The 25,338-nt window shown below is 39.3% G+C and overlaps 1 protein-coding gene across 5 annotated transcripts in view; it reads left to right on the top strand.

The window, feature by feature from the left end:
- Positions 1-25,338, top strand: part of CTNNA2 (catenin alpha 2) — a 1,136,651-nt gene that overhangs the window by 329,065 nt on the left and 782,248 nt on the right. For all 5 annotated transcript variants that reach the window (XM_082745335.1, XM_082745334.1, XM_082745333.1 and 2 more), the window contains one exon: positions 19,345-19,511. In XM_082745335.1, the coding sequence (XP_082601461.1) occupies positions 19,345-19,511 (167 nt within the window). The remainder of the gene's footprint in view (positions 1-19,344; positions 19,512-25,338) is intronic.

The following is a 25,338-nucleotide window of genomic DNA, read 5'->3' as shown; positions in this document are numbered from 1 at the left end:
TTTAAAAATCATATACACTGAAAACATTTTTTTGTTTTGTTTTCCGTAAAGTCAGATATTTAAGATGATTTTGTATTTGGAATAGCAATAGAATTTGTAGATAGACTCAATTAGCTAACGTAGGTAGGAGAATGACCAAATGTTTCAGTCATTATTAGGTCTTCCTTAGGGTGACTACCAGCATTATTGAGTATAAGGAGCTCCAGGATGTTTTTGTTTTTTTTTTTAAGATTTTATTTATTTATTTGACAGACAGAGATCACAAGTAGGCAGAGAGGCAGGCAGAGAGAGAGGAAGGGAAGCAGGTTCCCCGCTGAGCAGAGAGCCCGATGTGGGGCTCGATCCCAGGACCCTGGGATCATGACCTGAGCTGAAGACAGAGGCTTTAACCCACTGAGCCACCCAGGTGCCCCCAGGATGTTTTAAAGAATTAGTTTGGCTTGCTCATGTAGGCGGCAGAGATTTTACTAGCTCTTGGACAACACCACCCTGCATTTCTGTCTGCATATGCTGCAGAGGTCACCTACATTTTCTGTGTGCCCTAGGATAGTGAGGCTCTTAGAGGAGAGACTTAAATGATGTTTGATACTCCCCATGCTGCAGAACTGCCCCTCAACCTCACTCATTCCTCTCATCACTGACTCACACGGTACAGTATCTACTGCTCACTGCTCCAGTGCCATTTCTAATTGCTGCCATTCCTGATCTCCAGTTTTGCTATTTCTTGTTTCTTCTACTCTCCGCCTCTTAGGGCTCACTTTCCAGCCTTTCGTGGAAGGGATGACTTTTCACAGATTGTTTCTGTCAATCAGAGCATGACAGCCAGTTCAAAGCCTATTAGGTTTAATCTTGGGAGTATCAGATGCTTTTGGCAATGTGTCTCTCTTCCTTGGCACTTGGGAAAGCTGCTTTTTGCTCTTAAAAATCAGTTATATAATAAACCTGCCTACTTTGGGGTTAGCAGTTGTTCGAGAAACTTGAGACTCTGGGAAGCTGATCCCCTGATGACTAAAATTTTACTTGGAGTGTGAATTTTAATGGCATCTGCTTAAACTCTTATGGGGCATCTTGGTGGTTGAATAATTTTTTTTGTGCTTGAACCAAAGTGGAGATCTAGAATATATTAAAAATACATCTTAAATGTAATACTTCTCATGAAGGAGATACATCTCCTTTTGTATCAGATCCCTAGGGCTGTTGTAATAGGGTACCACAAACTAGGTAACTTCAAACAAGAGGAATTTATTCTCCCATAGTTCTGGAGATTGTAAGTTCAAATCAAGGTGTTGGCAGGACCATGGTCCCTCTGAAACTTTAAGGGGAGAATCCTTCCTTCCCCTTCCTAGCTTTTGGTGGATTGCTGGCAATCTTTGGTGTTCCTTCACTTGCAGCTTCAGTATTTCCATCTCTGTTCCATTATCCTATAATTTTTTCCCCTTGTCTGTCTATATCTGGTCTCTTCCTATGACACCAGTCCTATTGGATCAAGACATACTCTAATTCAATATGACCTCATCTTAACTTGATTACATCTGCAAAGAATCTGTCTTTCCAAACAAGGTCACTATTAGAGGTAGTGGAGGTTAGGCATATGTTTGACCTATCTTTAGTGGGGGTGAGGCATAATTTAACCTATAGCACCATTTACCAGTGGACTTTCAATTGAGCATGATGGCTTAGGGATGTAGGTTGGAAATGTATTCTGTGATTTATTTTTATTTATTTAATTTTTATTAGACGTATGTGGGGGGATATCGGGGAAAAGCTTCCTCTCTCTCTCTCTCTCTCCCTAGTCTATTCATTATCTTCTTATTCCCTAGTTCCCCCCACACTCACCCTTCATAATTTTTTGTTAAAAAATGGGAAGAGCTATTTAAAAATCATCATTTAGAAGTACAATTTGTAAATAGTTCTAGTCTATGGGGAACTAACCCAACTCTTCCAAGGGATCTATGTTTTTAGTGTTTAGACCTTTGCAATTTCTGTAGGTGGTTTTAATTTTAGAAAGTTGCCAAGTTTAAACAAAACAAAACAAAAATATATTATGCAAAGTGTTATTCCACGGTGTTTGTGATTAGGACTGATTTTGAATATTCATTATGATAATACTGGACCATGTCCTTTATAGTGAGTGGTCCTTTCTCTGCTATCCTGAATGGTGAAAAAATGAGTTTCCATTTAAGAGTTAAACTATATTCAGTAAGTAGGTCAATAATTTTAAAAGATTAGAAAAGAAGAAAATGCATTTAATATTAAGATTATACTCATGGAGCTCAGTTTAATATTTCATTGAGAATTTAGAAGACTGTATATTATTTAGAGTAACAGGTTTATTATTTAGAATAACTAGCCCATTATTTAGAACAGGCTAGATTTCTACAGCTCAGGGAGATGCAAAACTGGTTGAGGACAGAAGAGCATATAATGGGTTAACTGGGTGCTCAGTAGTTAAGCATTTGACACTTGATTTCTGCTCAAGACATGATCTCAGGGTCTTGGGATAGAGCCCTGGATGGGCTCTGTGCTCAGTGGAAAGTCTGCTTCTCTCCTTCTCCCTTCCCCTCTGCCCCCCTCCGAACTTGTGTTCACTCTCTTTCTCTCAAATAAATAAAGACATCTTTAAAAAAAGCAGCAGCAGCAGCAGCAGCAGCACATGTACTGACCATGGAGGAAAGAATGTAGGGGTGTGTTAAGTAAAGAAAGCAGAGCAAGAGTTTGAAGGCAGAAAGAAGAGTGTCATTTTTTAGTAAAAGCTAGGTTTATGATGCCAAAGTGTAGCATAAGCTAAAGTACTAAAAGGTTATGTCTGAATAACAAGTAAAAGAAGAATAATTGGTAGAATTCTTTAAAACTACATATATATTATCTGAAGTTTTTTAATTATTAATTTCTTTAACTTAATTATTAAGTTCTTTAAGATCATTAATTCTGCCACTTAGCACATCTACAGTGTTCTATAAGCTGTACATTCATTTTTTATGAGGCCTTATTGAGAGAGTTTTATGCTTCCTTCCAAAAAGCATTTGATTTTACTAATGGGGACCCCAAAACACCACTAACCTCACTGTTTTAAAATAATTTATCTTCTCTGGATTTTCTAGTCTATGTAGATATTATACATGGCTTTCCTGCAAACAGATGAGGAGAATTCTCTGGTTATAAGCAGTCATTATCAATTATAAATAAAACCATCTGATCTTTTTTTTTTTTTTTTTTCTGGGATGGGCCAGGCAAGTTTCTCTACCACTTCTCTTTGTTGGAGGGCATATTTTTTTTCTAGTTAATATTTTCACTGATGTAACCCTTTAAGAATATAAATTTTGTTTTGCATGGATAAGATCACAGTTCCACTCCTTGTGAAATTTAAGACCTCCTGTCCCATTATGTGGCCATTAAAAACCTTCTTAGTTACTAAGATTGCAAATAGCTCTCAGATTGTTGATGCTTCAGAATCGTTTTACCATTTTTATTTCAGGGTTGCTAAGTTTTCTTTCTCTGTCTGTCTTTATTTTACACTTTCCTTTCCTTCTTCTTCTTCTTCTTTCTTTTTTTTTAAGATTTTATTTATTTATTTGACAGAGAGAGATCACAAGTAGGCAGAGAGGCAGGCAGAGAGAGAGGGGGAAGCAGGCTCCCTGCTGAGCAGAGAGACTGATGCGGGGATCGATCCCAGGACCCTGAGATCATGACCTGAGCCAAAGGCAGAGGCTTAACCCACTGAGCCACCCAAGCGCCCCATCCTTTCCTTATTCTTTTCCTTTCCTTTTCCTTATTCTTTTCCTTTTTGTTATGCTTTTTCTTTTCCTTTCATTCTTTCTTTCTGTCTTTGGCTTAGGGATTGCCCTTCCATTTATACAGATGTTTGCTATGTTAATATGCATTTCCAGGTGTCTTGGAGAAATATTTCATGCTATGCAGTCTCTCACAGCCTCTTGTTTAATCTTTTCTATAACAGTACCCCATCTGTGCCATGGGGTACTATTGTCATCTTACTGGTGAGTCCTAGGAAGGTTAAAAAATTTGCACAAGGTAACACAAGGTAAAAATTGTCAGAACTGGGACTGAAGCTCAAGGAGTCTGAGCCTAGGTTCTTCATTGGTATGTACTCAGAGGAAAAAACAGATGATTTTAAGAGCTTGTCACACTGGTAATTTTGTTATTTGATTTTTTTGCTAGAATAGTATTAATACTATTTTATTTTTATTCTTAGTTTCCATATGTAAAGGTTGATGAGCCTAAATTTCAATGGAGCCCCAAGTTTTTACTAAAAAGATCTTGTAGATAGTATCCGGTTAATAATGAGAAATGCTAAATCTATATTTTTGAGATGGTGACAATTCAAAATGATTAACCACATCTGTCATGTGATAGCACATTAGTTATTTTGTTACTTCTTTTCATCTATAATTCTTGGACATACATGTTCATAATAGGTGCAAAGCAAACTACCATTTGTAGGTGATGATCGGTTTCTTATTCTGGTATAAGCTGCATTTGCTTTTGAAAACAGTATGTTGCATTTGTATGCACAATGACTAGTCCTTTAAATAGGTCTTTATTTAAACAGCCCTTTAAACAGTCTTAAGAAATGTTGATTGGGACGTCACAATGCAAAACTTAATGCCAATAGACCCTTGGTTTAGAGCTTCAAGGTTACGGAGTCTGAAGTTAAGTTAATCTTATCAAATTCTAGGGCTGAGGCTGACTAGGTATGTGTGTGAGTTTGGACAAATTTAATAAACCGTTCTAAAGTAACCCATGGTCCCTCTCATCTTTGAAATGAAGCTGTTCTCCACCTCATTGTGAGATCATATTTAGAGTGCTTATCACTGTGCGTGATACATAGTATTTTATAAATAACTGCTGTTAGTGGGTTTTTTTGCATTATACTATCCCAGATTGGAAGGGGTTATTGAGATTATTTAGCCATCTGTTCTTAAGTCCCCTGGGAAGAATAAAGTGAGTTAAAGGTCACTAGAGGTGATGGAGTAACATTACTTGACATGGAAGAGATCCACACAGAGTAGGGCAGAATAGGATTTTGCAGTGGTGCCATCTTTGGAAATGATTTCCAGCTGCATCTGTTGATTATCAAAAAATATTAGGTTTGGGGATTCTCAAATGTAATTATAATGTGTGGCATATGAAGCAAAAAGAAGGCTTAAAGCTAAATTCTATACATGGTTCCATTTACTGGTTTTGCCAGCTCTCCATGCCAAAGCCTTGACTGGAGTAGTTAAATTTATGAAATATGTGTATGCATGCTCATGCATTTATACCTGAAAAGATTCTTTCACTTGGAACTGTGTGAAGAAAACAGTTGGATCTGTTAAAAGTCACTGAATCTATACTCTGTCCAGGAAGTTTCACTGACTACCCCTTTAGGGCATCCTGTAAAGAATGCAGGTGGATTTATATGTACCTATTTTCCACCTTAGTAACAGCCCTGGACAAGCGTGACTGGGTGGTGACCTCTTTGTAGGCGTGGACCAATCAGTGTAGGCTGCCATTGTCCCTTGTCCAGTGTGCCAGGATGCCTGCTTCTTACTTCCTGGCTTGAATACTATCTGAAAGTGGTTTAGAATTTTGCTTGTTAAGCTCAGGTATTGTTCAGTACTGCTTCTCTGTCTCTAAAGCAAGTTTACTGCATCTACAGGTCTTTTGACTTTTATATTTTCTGCCCCAACTTTTCCTTTAAACTCTTTTTGGTGAGAAGAGCCACTTGCTTTTCAGTATAGGGGTTGAAAATGAACTCTCTTTCATTGTTTAAAACCAGTTCCCCTATATCCATAGACACCTCCCATCAATGCCCCCAGGGCAATGGCTCTACAGTCTTTCTGTCTAGTAATACGTAAGTGATGTAAGAATTAACCAACCATGTGTATTTGCTTTAAAAACCCATGTTAGTGCATTAATCCTTATTATGTTGTCATACAGAGTGGACTATTAACATCAGCATGAACAGAATAGTCTCTCCCTACAGGCAGACCTCCACGGGAAGTTAAATTATACTCCCAATATGAGTTCATTAATCTGTGGTGAGAAATATGTTTACTGAGGGACTATGCACCTTTGTTCACTGGCAAGTGTGTACAGTGCAATTTTCAAGTCGTTTATCATGATTTTTCTACATTTACATTGAAAGAAGTTAACACTAAGAAGCAGAGAATGGACCCCCACCCCCACCCCACCCTTTGCCAGAGAGCAGCCTTCATAGGGCAGAAAAATTTTGAGACTGGCAAGAGAATCTGAGAATGGTTCCAAATATTAACACACCAGGGAGTGTCCAGAAAGTTTGGATATGCAGAAAAGAGTGTATTTATTCCATGTTTTTTTTCCAGTTTAACAATTGAATGCTTGCTTTAAACTTTATGTACTTTAATGGAAATATTATCTTGAGGGGCGCCTAGGTGGCTCAGTTGGTTAAGCATCTGATTCTTGATTTTGGCTCAAGTCACAAACTCAGGGTCCTGGGACTGAGCCCCACATGGGGCTCCACGCTCAGTGGGGAGTCAGTTTGAGATTCTACCTCTTTCTCTCTCTCTCTCTACCCCTCCCCCAGCTCACACACACACGCGCGCGCACACATAGACACAGACACACACATTCTTTCTCTCAAATAAATTAAAAAAAAATAGTGTCTGTTGTGAAGAAAAAATATTGAACATATTATTTGAAAATATAACATTTTTAAAATGTCCTATATTTCCTGTCATTTTGCATATCCTACATTATTTTGACTAAATTGGTGGATCTTGTTTCCAGTGGAAGGAGAGAAAAGATTAAAATTCACTAACTTCCTATAATCTTCCTTCGTTTATTTCTCTCTCTACAGTTCCCTCCAGTTTCATGAAACTGATGTGTTAAGTTGGGGTCTTTTTTCCTTTGGAAATCTTACTAGAAAACTGAATCAGCCCAGGAGAAAGGAGATTTAAACCCCTCAAGCCCACTCTACATTTAGGGCTTAATGTCAAGAGGTTTAAAAAGGCCCTGGTATTTCACTGTTGACCCAGTCCTGCTCAGTACGGGGCCAAGAAATTAATTAATGATGAAGAGTGTATTTATCTGAGTCATTCTCACCTGTTCTCTTTGTTCTTTAGTGCTTTAGCAGGGACTTGAGGGAGGGCATTGGCAGTGAGTGGCTGGTCTCTCCCAGCTCTTAAGAGTTAAGGCTAAAAGCTATGCATTGGAGGGATAGGGAAAGAAAAACTTAATCTCTGTCTCATGCACATATATAAATACATGGGTGGGTAGATGGATGGAGAGATAGGTAGATAGATAGACATACAGAAACATTGATATATATGCACATATACAAATATTTTTTGGCCACCTTTACTTATTATTATAGCTTACTAAGCAACCTCTATACACTCATGATTCCTAGCTCCCTAAAATGAAGCTTCTCCTTTCTCCTTGTATTTTCAAAGGCCTACTCTGTGGGCATTTCTCTGCAGATGTTTTGCAGATGATCCTTGTTAATTCAGAAAAAAATCATCTGTCTGATGTCTTCTTGAATATCTAGAAACCTGGCAAGTGCCTACCACAGAGCAGGTACTGAATGAATATTCATGCTGAATGAATAAAAAAGATGAATGAAATGATATATAATTCTTTATACACTTTGTGCACAAATGCACATTTACAGATATCATCATATAACCAACCCTGCCAACTAAGGCAGTATGGACAGGACTGTCACTCTCCTCTATCTAGTCCCCCAAACTTCCCTTACCCTTGAGGTTCCATGCCACCCTGTTGGGACACTTAGTTTATTTGTAAGGTTTACAATAACCTTATTTCACTTACTTTAATAATGTACGTTTGACTTGGAAAGAGAGAAGGCTGTCAGAGACCGCTGTGACCTTAGTGACAGGCTATTGATCACAGAAGTGAAGAAAGCTTTGATTAGCACATTTTGGCAATTTTTTTTTTAATTTAAGATTTTGAGTTACTTTAAATCAATTTTGTTCATTACCTATTGCTGGATCCTGCTGAACTAATATATTTTTGTTGGGGGTGTTTTATTGCAATTGATACATTTGTTTTGATTTAAATGTCCTTTCTCCCCTGAACCCTCTTAATACAGAAACCAGAATTATGATGACATGGGTGCCTCTTGTCTGTTCAGTAAAGAAGACTCATGGTTATAATCACGTTTAACAAACTGCCATTTCTCTGTGATGACTGGAAAATCAATGGCAGTTCAGCAAGTAAAGCAGAGTGCCATTTCTATCTTAGACTCTGATCATTCTGTTTTTTCATCCTCAAACCAGTGAGGACAATGTTCTCCATATTGTATTTTAAAATATATTTTAACTGAGCTTTTATTTTATAGCAGGTTTAAAAGCAAAATTTTAAAATTATTTAAATTAAATAAATTATTAAAATAAATCTAAAAATTATTTTTTTATCAGATTCATAATACCGATTACTTGGAACCTTGTTTGGCTTTTAATCTTGAAATGTATGCTAGAGTTTTCTATCCTTAATCTACTTTTCTCATTATGAGGATTGTTCCTGTGTTTTGTTTAGTGAAGGACTTCTTTAGAAAAGTGAAGTTGGTTTGTTATTTTACAGTATAGTGATTAAAGCATAGTTTATTTTTCTGTAGCATGTAAGATGCAAATTATATAATGTGCCTTTTTTATACTTCCTATTTGCTTTTCTTTGTGTTTATCCTTAAGCTGATATGAAATCAGTGATGCATGTGTTATTTAATTGTACTAATGACTATTTTGAAGTATCTCAAAATTGAAACTAGAAACTTAAAGATATATTTGAATATAAACATAGTATCAAGTTATCCAAACTGGTTTAGAAAGGCTTCTATTATATGGACTAAATCAAGGACAGTTTTTTGTGAAGTTTTAAAACCCTATGAAAAACAGAATGTTTCTAAAGAAATATACCACAGTAGTAAATTGCAGCAAATCTGATCTCAGAGTCCAGAGATCCAGCTGCTGGTGTGGACTCTGCCCTTAGTGCTCTGTGTGACCTTGAGCAAGCCATGTAAGTTTCTTGAGACCTGGCTTCTTCCCTCTGAAATTGAAGAGTTGGGCTCCACCAACAAGCTTATTATATTCACTATCTTTCAAATATCTATAGTAATTTAGATCCTAAAGTAGATTAGAGTGACTAGTTATCAATTATTATCTTTCTTACTAATTGTTTTCACAACTTGCCAAAACCCAGATTTATCCCCTCCAAAGCTGATTGGCAACACCTTTCATGCTTACACTATTAATTTGCTTAAAAGGTCGTGTACAAACAAATTATCCTGACTTGAGTGACTAGTTAATAGGTATTTAACATTTGTAAAACTGTGGGGAGTTGTTTGTTCATTTATTTATGTTAGTTCTTTTCATAATCTGAATGCAGCATTAGTTCTTGGGCAAGGGCTGATGAATGTTTGTTTTGACATTTCCCTTCTCTTTAAAGGACACTTTTTTTTTTTTTCTTAAGATCTATCCTACTGGGGAGGGGTTATATTTTTAGGTGTGGTTCAGAAGAACAATGAGTAGTTGAAAAAATAATTTAAATAATTAGAGTGGTCTCAAATTGGTTGTCTTCTTAGGGATGTAGGGGGACATAGGGTGTAGTAAGGGACGTAGAGGGGTCTCTAAATTAGAGGTCACACCTGGATTTTGCTTCTGCTAAGATTTAGGCTATATCATATCCTCTCAGGTTTTCTCAAATTCTGATATTTGGACAGTAAATCCCTCCTTCTACCTCCTCAGTCTACAGTTCCTTGTATAGCATCTTAATTAGCAAGAAGAAACAGAAATGTCCTTAACATTTGCATGTTGAAATGTGGAGCCTCCTGGCATTTTTTATGATCATGCTATCTCTGCTGTCCAGTCTAGATGCCACTTAGGGGTTCTTTCTTTCCTTATCACACTGAAGGTTTTTGAAGTCACAGTTCAACTACCAAGTCCTGTATCAGTCTATTGACATTTCAGAGGGTTTTGATTTGTGGTCCTGGTTGTAGGAGAATAAAGACACAGATCGATAGAAACATTTATTGACTTAAGAATATAAATAAGTCTGCAAATATGCTTTTTATATAGACACTTGCATTGCAAATACAGGGTTATTGAGATTTTGGTCTTACACAAAAAATAATTTATTAGCTGCTTATTTGCTTTACACACCAACTTACAAGAGGCCTTCTTTATATATTTGCTATAGTATACTTATTTCAGAAGGAAATGTATTGTACAGTGAAATTTACATGTTCATCCCTTTCTTTTTCCTTTGTTTTCTAAAAATATCTAGTGACATTGGGGTCGGTACTGATCCTCCATATTCCATTTTTCTCTTAAGCTTAACACATCACTGTTTAATGTTTCCAAGTTTATGGTCTTTCACTGCATTTGAGCCCAAGACAATAATCACATTTTTGTGGAATATGGCTCTTGCTGTATTTAACAGGTCCTTTCAAAGGTCTTATCTGTGGAGTGTGCATGATAATCTTTCTGGCTACAACAATACAAAATTACCCTACACCCTCTCCTCCCAACCCAGGAAAAGGCTACAGCTGAAATAATTAAAATCCATACGCTTAATGATCTGTGCCTTCTGCAGGGCGGCACATTACTGTCTCTAACAATGTTTAATAGCTCATAACATTCAATACACTTAATCATCAATTACTGGCATTTGTAGTACTTTTGCATACAGAACATATCTTGATCGGGGGAAGACTGCATTGGAACAGACTCAACTATCCACGTTGGAAAATAAAAGACACTGGGGTAGACCGAATGCGGATGCATGGTTGTCTTTGGAGCTGCTCAAGCGACTGAGGCAGGACTGTACCACGACCATGTGGTTGTCTCAGACTATGTTAGGTGAGGAGGAGGTTTCAGTTTTCTTGTGGCACTCTGCACTTTGTTGATCTCCCAACCATTCTGGGGTTATCCCTTATTGGAATGTCAGGTAACTGGGAAGCTGGCCCCACCCAGCCACCTGATCTCCCACAGGTCAATCGCTACTTTGTTTCTGTGTCTTTATATGTAAGGTGATAGTGACGGCTAGAGGAGCCTGAAGAGGTCCTACCCAGATCAGAAATCCTCCAGTCTCACTGTCACTTCAGGGACAATGGAACCATCAGCCTTCTGTCATTTTCCATGTAATTTCCTGTTTGCTCAGTGTTGCTTGGAAAAACAAAGAAAGATAAAGAGCCCAGAGAGTCCACTACCTTTGGTGGAATGATAAAGAAAAAGGCAGAATTCTCATTTTATAATAATCACACGGTTTTGATGTAGTTTGCACAGTACCTACTTTCAATATATATATAAAAATATTATTTATAAACCATGTTGATTACTTTGTTTATCTAATATTACAACTAACTGCATATTGATATACATTATATTATATATAATACCATACGCATGTAATATATAATAATATAACATATGCATGTATTGAATTTAATATTGTAGTTAATTATATATTAATTATTAATATACTGTATAAATATATATGATTATACCATGCATAATTATATTTAGATGCATATAAGGCTTTGTTTGCATATTTAGGCCAAAGGTTATTTTGCTTCTGGTAACAGAAGGATTTGAACTGTGCCAGCACTTCTGTAGATGCTCAGTCCTGGAAGTGACAGGATCTGCAGGAGGTAGCTTATTTTAATACAGAGTTTGCTTGAGAAAATACATGATTTCATCATCTCTGAGTCTCAAGAGAAAAATTCTGATTGTCGACCTTTCCTCCTAATCATGAATTTGAGTCATAACTACCCTGGGGTGAAATGCACACATTGTTCTTTCAAGTTCTTGATTGTTTCCGAAAAAGTTCTAGGACTTTTTCCAAGTTGATAGCGAATGCTTATGTGGGCAAAACAAAAGAGGAGGAGCAAAGGTGTTGCAACTTCCGCTATGACCTGCCTTTCTCAAATGTTACAGCTTCTCTGCTGCTGGCTGAACTCACCAACTTAAAAAAAAAAAAAAATAGAGGAAGAAAATATAAGAAAATATTCATGTCACTGATAAATTCATAGCATTTAGGATTTCATCCTTTCTTCTTGCTTCAGCAGCAGTTGGATATGTTTTATATATTTATTTAAAGATTTATTTATTTATTTATTTGAGAGAGAGAGACACACACACACATACACAGACAGACAGAGAGAGGTGGGTATGCCAGCTGAGGGAGAGGGAAGGAGAGAGAGAACCTCAAGCAGACTCCTTGCTAAGCACAGAGCCCATTGTGGGGCTTGATCTCAAGACCCTGAGATCATGACCTGAGCCAATGTCAAGAGGCAGGTGCTTAACCAGTTGAGGCACCCAGGGGTCCCAGGATATTTCTTAAAACATAAAGTGCCATGTCTACCGTCCTTTGCTCTTCCCAACATTCATTGAGTGTCTCTACTCTGTCAAATATAGGTTAAGTGCTAGGAATAATGATATCAATATGCTACAATTATAGTTCCTACCCTGACTAAGCTTAAAGTCTTGACAAAGCGTTGAAGACTCAAATGTATGCAGCATAGGCAGTCATAAATCAGCTCTAAGAAGAGGCAATGGGGAGTGGTAGAGCCTGGAAATAATGGGAGAAATGTCTTTATTTGTTCTTCCCTCCCCTTCTTCACTCCATCCTTTCTTCCTTATTTCTTAATAATACTCTGCTAACTAAATAAAATAGCATGCAAATCTTCAACTCCTAACACAGATCCAGATAGAAATATGCAAACAAATAATTTTAATATAGTAAGTAGAATCTTAAAAGTTATTTCTAAATCCCAGCTGTTAATAGTACAGACCCTACAGCCCAGGTGGCTTTGAATGCTGTCTCCACCATTCACCAGCTGTTTGACCTTCGGCAAGTAATCTTCCTTTGCTTCAGGTATAAATGGTGACAATGCAAGTATTTAACTTCATCATGTTCTCTTGAGCAGTAATTGAGTCATGATGTAGAAAGCTCTTCAAACAAAAACTTGGCACAACATGAGCTCTAAATAAAAGAGACTGTTCTTAGTAGAAAAGAGACAAGATAGCACATGTTAAGATATTAAGTCTGGGGGTGCCTGGGTGGCTCAGCGGGTTAGGCCGCTGCCTTCAGCTCAGGTCATGAAGTCAGAGCCCTGGGATCGAGCCCCACATCTGGCTCTCTGCTCAGCAGGGAGCCTGCTTCTTCCTCTCTCTCTGCCTGCCTCTCTGCCTGCTTGTGATCTCTCTCATAAAAATAAATAAAATCTTAAAAAAAAAAAGATATTAAGTCTGAGTAGACACATGCTGATAGAATCTTAAAATGGAAGGAATCCTGAGTCACCTTGTGGGCACCATCTACTTGATGCTGGAATAAGCCCAGAAGAGACTATCCTCAGTGTTTACTCATGCAGCTTGTTCAACTCATCCCGTGCTATACACCAGTCAGCTCTGAATAATTTTATCAAGGTGGTGCTCACCTTTGTCTTCCAGAAAGGAGTCAAGAGGGCGCTGGGTGGCTTAGTTGGTTAAGCATCTATCCTCTGCTCAGGTCGTGATCCCAGAGTCCTGGGATTAAGCCTCTCTGCTCAGCAGGGAGTCTGGTTCTTCCTCTGCTCCTCCCCCTGCTCATGCTCTCTCTCTCTCTCTCTCAAATAAATAAACAAAATCTAAAAACAAAAATAAGAAAAAAACAAATAAACAAAAAACGAACAAACAAACAAACAAAAAAAGGGAGCCAAGACGCATAGTATAATGTGTCAAGATCTCCTCTGGTAACATTGTAACTTTCATGGTGTTCTCCGCATTGACCGTTTCTGGTGTTTTTATTTGTTCATTTGTTTTGTATGTTTGTTTTTTAAATTGGAAGATCTAATTGGCTTTATTAAGCAATTCATGAATTGGGCAACATCCCATTTAGCAAATAGAGAAATGCTCCTCACATTGACCATTCATTTAGCATTTCATTTGCTTTATCTCAAATGAAGATATATATTTCCCACCATGCTTCAAAAACGAGCTAACCACAGCAGTAAATCGTTTTTAAGCATTGCATTGCTTTACAGATTCTACAACATAATCAAAAGCATAAAACATTCAGATGTGCACTGTCCATTCAGTTATCATTTAAAAATTCTCTTGTGTCTATTCCTTTACTGTCCTGTATGTGGCTCCTTGGGGATGTACAGTTTGGAGAACAGAACTAGCCAAGAGTTTGTGAAGCAGTGGTCACGTATTAGACCGCACTAATCTTTCTTCTCTCAAAATATATTGCATTTTCTGCATTGCTGTAGAGGATCCATTTCTTTCTTTTCTTTCTTTTTTTTTTAAGATTTTATTTATTTATTTGACAGACAGACAAAGATCACAAGTAGGCAGAGAGGCAGGCAGAGAGAGAGGGGGAAGCAGGCTCCCTGCTAAGTAGAGAGCCTGATGCAAGGCTCAATCCTACAACCCTGGGATCATGACCTGAGCCAAAGGCAGAGGCTTTCACCCACTGAGCCACCCAGGCACCCCGAGGATCCATTTCTCAGGATCATCTAAGATTTGTACCTCGAGGAAAATATGTGTGAAAAAGGTTCTGAGGCAGCCTAAGCTATTGGGAAAAGGGAGCAAATCATAGCTAAGAGGGTTAGAAATTTTTGCTCTTTATCTCTCTTCTTTTCTAGGACTGCTACCATGGGAAAATATCAAAAACATGAGCTATCAATATACGCCAGATACCTTATGCAATTAGACAAAGAAAAACACTGAGAGATGGTGGACTCTGAGAAACAAACAGGGTTTTGGAACGGAGAGGGCTGAGCCTGTTGGTGGATGTTATGGAGGGCATTTATTACATGGAGCACTGGGTGTGGTGCATAAATAATGAATTTTGGAACAGTGAAAAAAATAAAATAAAATAAAATTCAGAAAAAGTAAAATCTACGTAATTAAGGGAAATTTTATATTAGTAAACAAAAGAGAATGATGTGCAGTTTTAGATATTACATATCATAACTGGTGGTTAAACATTATAGGCATAGAGAACTTTCTGGAAGATAGCTTAACACTCTCTGAACCTAGTTTTTAATCATACCCTTTTCCCTTAGTTCTCACAGTTTTCCCATAGTTTGTTTATCAAGTATTTAAAGAGAGCTTCTATTGCATGCAGGCTCTCCCTTCAAAGGATGCAACACATGGTATTCATGTTATTTTGGTTCATAATCTGCTTCTAAAATGACTTTTCTACTCCTGAGACTCTATCCTCTGCATGTTATCCCTCTCTTCTATGTATTATTACCATCCTGCATTATTCTGCATTTGAGTTGATGTTACCTCAAAGTTATGCACAATTGTCTGTCCATCTCTAGTGCCACCACGGTAGTCTAAGAACCAGAACAAGCACCAGCTCGAAAGCCAAGTGCTGGAACTCTTAAGGAGGTGATTTTATGCCTTAAAACAATAAATATTTTGGGGTGCCTGGGTGGCTCAGTTGGTTAAGCAACTGTCTTCAGCTCAGGTCATGATCTTGGAGTCCCAGAATCAGTCCCTCATCAGGCTCCCTGCTCAGCAGGGAATCTGCTTCTCCCTCTGACCCTCTCCCATCTCATGCTCTCTCTCTCACTCATTCTCTGTCGAGTAAATAAATTAAAAAAAATTTTTTTAAACAGATTTTTATTGGGGAGATGTTTTCTTGCTTCTAAATTGTGTATGCAGAAGTGGAATCAGCCAATAAAAAGCACTTCCATACCTTAAACCAGGAGCTCATGAGCTGTTCTTGTCATGGAGAGGACCACAATGATGGGGGTAGCAGTAATATTAGTGACAGTAATGAGGAAGCCTCCATTATGGGTAAAGCCTTGTGCTGGTTGCTTTGACTGCATCACCTCTAACCTTTAACCCTAATGACTGTCCTCAAGGCTGCTCTCATTATTTTGACCCCTGTTTTGCAGTGGAGGTGACTAAAACACCAAGGTTGAATAATCATCAAGTCTAATTTTTGTCAGTGGTTGGCATTGAGTCAGGGTAATGATCCTAGATTTTTGTGATTTTAAAAATTACTTATCTTTTATTCTATGACTTAATATCTCTCTATATAGTTTTTAGAACAATACTTACATAATAAGCCTTTATATAGAAGCACTGTGTGTGCATATTAATTGCTATTATTTCCCTTTGGTCACTTATTTGGAAAGACTAATTTTTCTTTTTTCCAGCAGGTTGTATGTGGCTTGAGGGGACCAAAGACTTTACTATAGATACCCTGCTCTGAGCTTTAGGTTTATATCAAGTAATTGAGAGTGAACACAATGGTATATATGAAAGAAACAGGCAGATCTGTTATCCCCTCTTCATTGATCCCTTCCGTCTCCTACACACGCATGCTGTTTCTTAGCTAAATATTTTAGTCTTACAGAAAAAGCAGTTCCCTGGGAAAAAATAGCCAATTTTATCCTGATAAACTTGCTTATCATTGCACAATATAGATTTCCACTTTAATTCAGTAATCTTAAAACTATAGGGATATAAAATGCATTAACATTGTAGCTGACTTCAGATTGCTTTTCCTTTAAAATCTTTAACAACGTGAAATCATTTGTACCTGCTTAAAATGAGCTTTTGGTTGTAATTTAAATGGAATTAAATCATCTTCTATTTATCTTAGAATGATCTCAGAATTTAGCATGAGATTTCCATTTGCAGAGTCACATTTACTAATGTGGGGCTCTCTCCTCTCCATCTCTATTCTGCCCCCTTCCCTCCCCACCTCACGGATGTCTCCAGAGTTCCTTCCTGGGGTGCCTGTGTGGGGGCCCCAGTTGGGTGAGCTTCACCTGACAAGTCTGTACTGCTCTGTGTTACTCCTAGCTCTGAAGCAGTATTGCTGACCCAATGGCCAGCACATGGATTAAGTCGCCTTCTTATATACTGACCTTCTGTATAAAAACCTGACCTTGAATATTAGTTTGATTAGGCATGGTTCCTCCACATGCTGAGGGCTGCAGCTGGGCTCACCTCCCTGGGCCCTTTGTTTACAGAGTAGCTGAACGTGAGTGACCTACTGTTTCTGTGGCTCATATACCAATTTAACTTGCAGAATTTGGGATCAACCATGTGGCTCCCTAGATGTAGATGCAGAATAAATCTCCCCTTTCCTTGAACAAGTAGATTTATTCCAGCAGCAACTGTTCCACTCTTTAATACCATATGCAAATATGTCCATCTTTAGCTGTGGTGACCTTCTCAATAGTTCATTAGATTCACCCATTATTGTGAATGTTCCTTCCAAGCGTGCTTTGCAGAGTGAGAATGAGATCGTCTTCTCCCTACAGCATGGATATCTGCCAATGAGTCCCTTCTTTTCAGGGTTTGGGGGATGTGGAGGAAATTTATATAATCCTGTAGCAAGGGTGGGACCCCTGAATTAAATATGTATTTCCTAATTGCCAGCCTCCACCTTTAAGTCTATTTAGCCCTGAAGGGCCAGACATCTTGGAAATTCACTTCTGTGCCAGGACGGTAATGAATTATGACATTTCTCCCATGCCGTTATATATCAGGCTCTTTGTCTGTGTCTAGGCATTGGAACTAAGCTGGTCCGCTATATAAGATGCTTATTGTAGATGGTAGTTTCTTTTTAAAAATCTACAGCGAAGTGTATTTCCTGACACACCCTCATTTCCCAAGCATGAAAGGCTTTAAATAACTATAACATTGAGTGAATTACATCAATCCCAACGTGCTTGTGAAATGGTTAAGAGGTACTATTTTTTTTTTTCTCTTGTATCTTCGGATACATCACAGGATGCACAGGGTTTCAGTGATACAGTTGACTTTATTTAAATGAGCTGGGTTTTGATTAACAGATGAGAAATACCATCATTCCTATAAATAGAATATTAAAGAAATTGTTTTACCCTAAATTAAATCATCATTCATATTAACTTTATTCTTCAAGTTTACTGACAAAACTTTTATTGCCTCTGTGGGTGCTCTGCTATGTGAAGCTTCATTATGCTGCTTCCCAGGCCTTTCCACCCCAGGTGGTACCCAGTTCATGGATAGGGGACTTGTGTCATCCTAACCAGCGATCCCCTTTGCTTCCAATTCCTGGGTCCCTTTATACAAATACTTGGCACTCACCAGCCACTCCACCTTCTCTCCAGTCTCTACCTCTGATCAGTCCCTAAATCTGGTCTTTCTCTAATACGGATCTCACTAATATTCCTTTCCTCTCTGTATCCCATTTCTATTTTCCTGGACCATCCAGACCCTTGTTATTGCTCCTCAGGCTCAAATGTACTTGCCCTAATAATCAGTGTTTATGCCCTCAGCTTGTCTACTTCAGTTTATTTTATGTATTATAGCAAAAAAAAAAAAAAAAAAAATCTATTAATGTCACTTCCCTCCCTACTGAGGACCCAGTTTGGATCTCTTTCTCAGCTCCCCAAACGCTGCCATCTCTCCTCTGCACCCCCTACCTCACTGTGCCTCCCATGTGACTGTAGTTCGTCACATACCCTGCACCGGCATTCAGAGCCTCACATGGTGTTCACGCTGCCAAGGGTTCTCTTCCCGCTGCCGTCTTTCTGATGAACACCTCTTCGTTCTTCAAAGTCCATCAAAGTTGACGGCTTCTCCCAGCCTCACACTAAATAAGTAAATCACTTCCCTTTCTTTGTCTACATTCTTAATCGTATGCCTATTGTGGTTTGTAGTCATATATATTATGAGTATGTACTTACATCAAGTCTCCTTACTAGATTGTGAACCCCTAGAGACCAGGGTGCCCGCAGTCACCTTTGTAATTTCAGAGCTTAATAATATCTATTGTAGTACGGGTTTGTTGAATTGGTTCAATTCTCCTATAAATGTTCTCTGTATTAGGGAATAGCTTCTTAGCAGAGTATTAAAAGACTGCATTTGGGGTCTGTCTGTAGTCTGTTACTGTCTGATTAGTTGAATTAAGAGCACAGTGTTAATGAGGCCAGGGTTTTAGTTTCATTCCTCTGTGGAGAAGTTAACATTGTCCCTCAACTGTCAGTAAGCTCACCTGGCTGCCTCGTAAATCCCACCGGTTCCAAGGGAAATGGAAAGTGAGAATGATTAAGGTCAGGGCAGCTTCATCACAACTATTAGACAAATTGAATTGAATATATTCCTTATTGATGTTCAAAGAACAATTTCACACCTCCACGGGAAATGAGCACCTTACTTTGTCCACAGCCCCTGTCCAATGTGCCCTGATGCGTTGGACTTGAAAGGGGGGAGGTGATGGAGGTGGCAGGAGGACCTCCTGTCTGGGACGGGTTTTGCGGTAGGAACAACAACCATCCATCCCCAGATCCTTACGACTGTTCGCCCCAGAGCTTCCCGTCTACCCACCCGCCTGTCCGTCTTTGTGTTCCAGGTGAGACAATGCGCATCGCCTCTTCAGAGTTTGCTGATGACCCGTGCTCCTCGGTGAAGCGTGGCACCATGGTGCGGGCGGCCAGGGCTTTGCTCTCAGCTGTAACTCGCCTACTCATCCTGGCGGACATGGCAGATGTCATGAGACTTTTGTCTCATCTGAAAATTGTACGTATGTGGAATTTATCAAAACTTGCCTTATGGGGTGGCAATCCTGACTATGTAACCTGGAGCTTGGGACCGCACTAGTGATCTCTCACTGCTCAGTGGCCCGCTTACTCACCGAAGTGGTATACCCACCCCCCAATTTTTCTAATACTAAAATTACAGTCGATAATATACTCAGAAAGTTATAGAGGATTCACTTGAGTTTGGATCCCCCCCCCCACCTTATTTCTTGGAGAGCAAAAACAGTATATTCTTTTAGGCTGCAGAGGCTGAGCATAGTATATCTGCCTGGGCCCTATCTTGAAATTCAGATTAGTAATTCAGAGGACGTCAGCTCTCCCGGGGTTGCTGGCCAAATGATATGGACTTTGAACATATCTTGGTCTGGCAATAAAGAGTCCTATATACACATCTCATGGCTAAGGCCAATCTTATTGCACCAAGCCTGGCATCTAATGTAACTGGGCACTTCGTGTCCCAGTAACCCATAAACCCCTGTTAGAAGTGCCTCACTTGTCATGTTCTTGGTTTCTTTCAGCATTTTTGTTTCCTAATGGAACTGGAACCCTACCCTGGTCACAAATTTTAGTGGGCCAGAGACCAAGGCAACGTTCGCAGTCCCTGACAACTTGGCCTGTCTCTACTTTTCTAGTTGCTGGCTGGCATCTATTTGCAACCAGGATAGTTTAGTCCTCTGAATTAAGATGTTGTAACTCAAAGGCTTAGGCATATGGCTTCTGCCTAGAGAGTTTCTACTCCATGCCCTCAGTGAATTTCATTCCTGGACAATTGGCACCAGCCTTGGACTGATCTCAGGGTCCTTAGATGATGGGATGTGAACCATGGGTTTTCTTTTTTTTTTTTTTTTGGAAATCAACCTGTTGCTGGTTTAGTTCCCCCTAGATGTGGCCAGAATGGCTTATTTTCCCTAATATCTAATCCTCAGGCCTTTGTCAGTGAAATGAACAGTAAGAGGGCAGGTGAGATATCTCAGATTTGTTCTGTAGGGGAGTTCATTAAAGAAATTTCTAAAACAGCAGGTGGTTCTCTGTTGAAAAGGCTTGGGTAGCATCTTCCCTCAGCTGACCCCAATAAAAAAGCCACAATTCTAAGTTGTGTATAAACTCCTTGATATTATTAAATGTCTCCAATTCCAACACATCCAGCATGAGTTCCATGATCGTAAGCCACAAAGCAAGGTACAACTCTTTCTGGTTTCTGTAAGGGCACCTGAGGAGCCAAGAGGCACAAAGCAGAACCTGCTTGGGAGCTTCCTCTCAGATTTTTCTGAGAACAGGCCTGGAAAAGCCAGGAAAGGCTTTGCAGGTTGGATGAGGTGAGCAGTATGAGGAGAGACTTTACCTATTTCAGAGGCTATCAAGAGACAGTGTAACGTTATGATTTGCTACAGTATTGACATATATATGACAGTATAACATTTTGATTCCAGGATTTAGCTACAGAAAAAGGATTAACTTTGATAGTGGTTTGCCAACTGTGTTGTCATCTACCACATGACCTCCTTACATACCAGACACTTTATCTGTTCATACGGGGCTAATGGCAGTAGAGCCCTTAGAGCTGTAAGAGATTTAAAATGGTTGCAATTCCTATGCAGCATTTCTCACAGAGTGTGGTGCAAAATAAGCGTGTGGTAAATGGCAGCCATGTTGCTGTTTTCAGATCCCTGGAACCCCTTGCATACTGCAGTGGTGGCTGTCATTCCCGAGGCTCCAAGTGTGCTATATGCTTCTTTTAAGCAACAAATTACTTTGTTCTGAAGTGTGTGGGAGAAAAAGTTTTGTTATCTTTCCCTTACAGACTGCTGAGTGTTCAAACGCCGCATTTTCAGAAAGATCTTCCCCCAGATGGACAATCTTCCTTTCCCAGGGGAGAACAGAACTGAACCTAAAGAAATTAACTTTGCATCCTATATGTTATTGTTCTGTGCCACGGGAGGGTCCGTTCAGCCATTCTTAGGGAGTGATGACGGGCTGAATATTCTCCCTGAGCTGCCCACATGCAGAGAGGGCTCCTCGTGCATCCAGGAGGCATTGTGATGTACAGCCCCGGTGCCCGCCTGTAATCCTGCCTTTCTACCCACTTGTTTTGACCACTGCTGTCTACCGATCATATCACTGCCGCCTGTCATCCTGCAGAGTCAATTGGATTCTCTTCCCAGCACCGCAGATTAAGGAAAGTTTAAAAAAAAAAAAAAAAGGTTTAGCACAAAATCACGGAAAGGTCAACCCAGCAATATTAAGTAGTCCTGTCAGACTGTCAGTAGTAAAATTAAAAATGATTGTAGACTAAATAACACATTTGTTCTACTTAGAGCGCAGCCTGTGCAGAGAGCAGCTGCGGTGGGATGTCGCTCTCTTGCGGAGCGAGTAGGAACTGCAGGGCCGGGGCGGCCACTGAAGTCAGGCTGTGGTCCTTCTCAAGCTGTGAATAAAACAAAACAAAACAACCGTCTCAACAATCCATTACAAATGAACATGGTATATAATTCTGCTTTAGCTTTTCCTTCTTTTCCTTATTGAACAAGCAAGCGTCATCTGCAGTCATCTGTTTATATGTTTTTAACTCAGATGAAGAAGTATCTTCATGTGTTTGAATGGAGCAGGTTAGAGATGGTCATGTACACCTTTGTTAAGGCTCTTTCTAGATAAAAGATGAGTTTCCTTACCACAAACATAAGTGAGAAAAAAGAATGACGGGTGATTTTCCATAAAGGTAGTTTGTTCCTTCTTCTGGATTCCTGCCATGGTAACCTTTTTTATCTTTAAGCATTATGCATTTTACTTTTTATCTCTTAGGCCATGTGCCAAATTTTTATTGCTCTTCTTTTCAGAAGAGCAATAAATTTTTCTTGTTTCTGAATACCTTACAGGAACACAGATGGAATTGCCTTATCAGAAACTTATATTCATGTTTTTCCATCAATAATTCACTGAGTAGATGAAGGATAGCCAGTTTATTCTCCTAAAATACCCGCTTTCATTCTCTGCCCTGCACCCCCATAAATAATTGTCAGCAAAGCAAGTAGTCATAAGCAAGTATAATTCACACTATAAAGATGAGTAAAGAATTAAGATATCTGTGGAGACCATGTGAATTGGCAGTGTAGAGGTCTTTGCATCCACTATGTTAAAATTGTGTTCGGGAACTTAGTTCACATGACTGCAAATAGTTCACATGACATACAAATATTCTAGTTGCCCATGTGAAGCTCCTTGTTTTGTTAAGCAAGTATTTGTGTGGGCTTTAATGTTGAGCTCATTTTTTTTTTTTTTTTAAATTTAGATTTATTTATTTATTTATTTGACAGAGAGAGATCACAAGCAGGCAGAGAGGCAGGCAGAGAGAGAGGGGAGGAAGCAGGCTCCCTGCTGAGCAGAGAGCCCGATGCGGGCCTCGATCCCAGAACCCTGAGATCATGACCTGAGCCGAAGGCAGCGGCTTAACCCACTGAGCCACCCAGGCGCCCTGTTGAGCTCATTTTTAAGCATGTTAAGGATTCTCATGGCTGCCAAAGTTTTTGTCACTGTAGTTGTTTTAAATTCAGGACAGAATGACAGTTTTGGAGTGACCTATAGTTCAAAGTTGGGTTGTCCCCCAGGTGGAAATGTGATGTTCCTGAGCAGAGCTAAAGTAATCATTTGCACATCAGACATCATTAAAAAAAATACTGAATTATAATCAATTTTCTCGTTGAAGTTGCTGGTGAGTGATTCCCTAGCCAGTCATCTGATATATCCTGCAATCAGTTGACATTGTCAGTATGTTCGGTTGATATGTGGCATTTTAGACTTTTCAAGGAATCCTGCATTGCAATCGATGATCATGAAGAGGGATATTTATTTTTCCTAGACTCTGAATTAATGTAATCAGAATGTATTGTCAATTCTAAGCCATGGTGATGATATTATGAAAACTCATCTTGACATGTATGTGTTAGAGAAAACAACCCCCCTGTCTTCAGGCTAGGTCCTGGAATAATGATGTTCTTCATTATCTCAGATTTCTCTCTAGAAAGTGCAATGGCAAAATAGAAAAACAACACTCCTTCATCAGTTTCCCAAAGAAGTCAGATTACCTTCATAGCCATCAGGGGCCAGATCTAATGCCGCTGTCCCCTTGTTGGGAAGCACTGATGAGGCAGACTTTGATATTACCTCTGCTTTTTGTGACGTTAGCCTAAAATAGTGTTGAGTGTCCTCAGTTACGAATTATTTCTCAATAGGTGCCTGTTTAGTCCTACAGCTCTAATGTAGCTCTGGTGTTTAAAAAACAACAGTTACTTGATGTAAAATAGCTCTGTCTCTGATTACAAAGGTAGAGATTATTGCACACGTTTTCAGCATATCTTTTTATTTTTTTTTTTAAGTTAAAGGTTTATTTGTTTGAGAAAGAGAGAGAGTACAGGGGGAGAGACAGCAAGAGAGAAATCCTCAAACAGACTCCCCACTGGGCATGGAGGGCTCCATCCCAAGGCCTGAGATCATGACATGAGCCGAGATCAAGACATGAGCCAAGATCAAGAGTCAGACACTTAACTGACTGAGCTACTCCAGTACCCCTTAGCGTATCTTTTCCATCAGAGATATCGTGGCATAAACGTCATGCAGCTGGGTTGTTTGGAATTCATTTATGTATTCAGTTATCCTTTCAGGAAGTACTTATTGGAGGCCCAGTTTATACAAGATACTGTGCTTAGATAAATTCAAAGGTGACTAAGTCTCAGCCCTGCCTTCAAAACTATAGGTTACTGGGGGAGATAGTAAGAAAGAAAGCACTGCATGCTGGGAAAATGTGCATATTACTGTGGGATCTCACCTAGAATAAAAATATAATAAATGGATGTTTTCCACTTTAAATAACAGAAACCCAATTCAATGTGGTATTTTTAAAAGGGAATATATTGGCTCACCAAACTAAGAAGTCTAGAGGAAATTAGCTTTAGGCAAGGTTTGATCAAGGCACAAAAATGTGACAAGAACCGGGTTTCTATCTCCTTTTCTTCTTGAAGGACACTCTTCTCTGTAGGTCCTTTTCTCACGGTCTCAAGATGGCTGCTAACCACGAATTTACATGCTTCTAGACTAAAGATAGCCAGAAAGAGTAAATTCTCTTCCCTAATAGCTCAAATAAATGCTCCACAGTCTTGTTAGTCCTTTTGGCTTATGAGTTAGGGGCTTATCTCTGGGTTAATTATTTAGAGGGGAAATGGGATGTGCTGGTCAGCACTTGATTTTTAAATTTGGTCAGCACCTACTCCTTTCCGTCACCATCCCCCAAGCCATGGATAGAATCAGTTCAACCAAATTACAGTGTTGGTCGTTTCACGACGATATGAGGAAGGGTGACATGGCTGGGAGAAGGAGGTCTCAGGATTGGGTCTCATTAAACTGAATGAGATTTACCTTTCCCAGAATCAATTTCTTGGATCAGACCAAACAGGTTGGGGGTCACAAGCCCAAGCCTAAGCTAGGGTCTCTGAGTTGAGGGTGACTGGAAAGAAGTTGGTCCCTCAGAAGAGTTGGGGGATGTATAATTCTGTGCAATAATGAGATTGAAACTGCACAGTGATTTCAGCAGAGAGTTTAATATGGAAAATTGTGAAGTCCCGTAGCAGATTAGAGTCATAAGAGACTGGGTAACAAGACAGCGCTAAGGACTTAGGGATGGCAAATATAAGGAGAAGCTGCTACCCCAAGGTCTGAGATAGAGTACTTCAGGGAGACCACCCCCAACCCCACCACCCTAAGTCAGGGCCAAGATCAGATCTTCCTACTTTACTTTATGATAGGTCACTGAGGTGCCA

The sequence above is a fragment of the Mustela nivalis genome (assembly GCF_964662115.1).
Source record: "Mustela nivalis genome assembly, chromosome: 8".
NCBI lineage: Eukaryota > Metazoa > Chordata > Mammalia > Carnivora > Mustelidae > Mustela > Mustela nivalis.
Note: the sequence above shows the minus strand (reverse complement) of the source record. Positions and strands in the feature narration are given on the sequence as shown.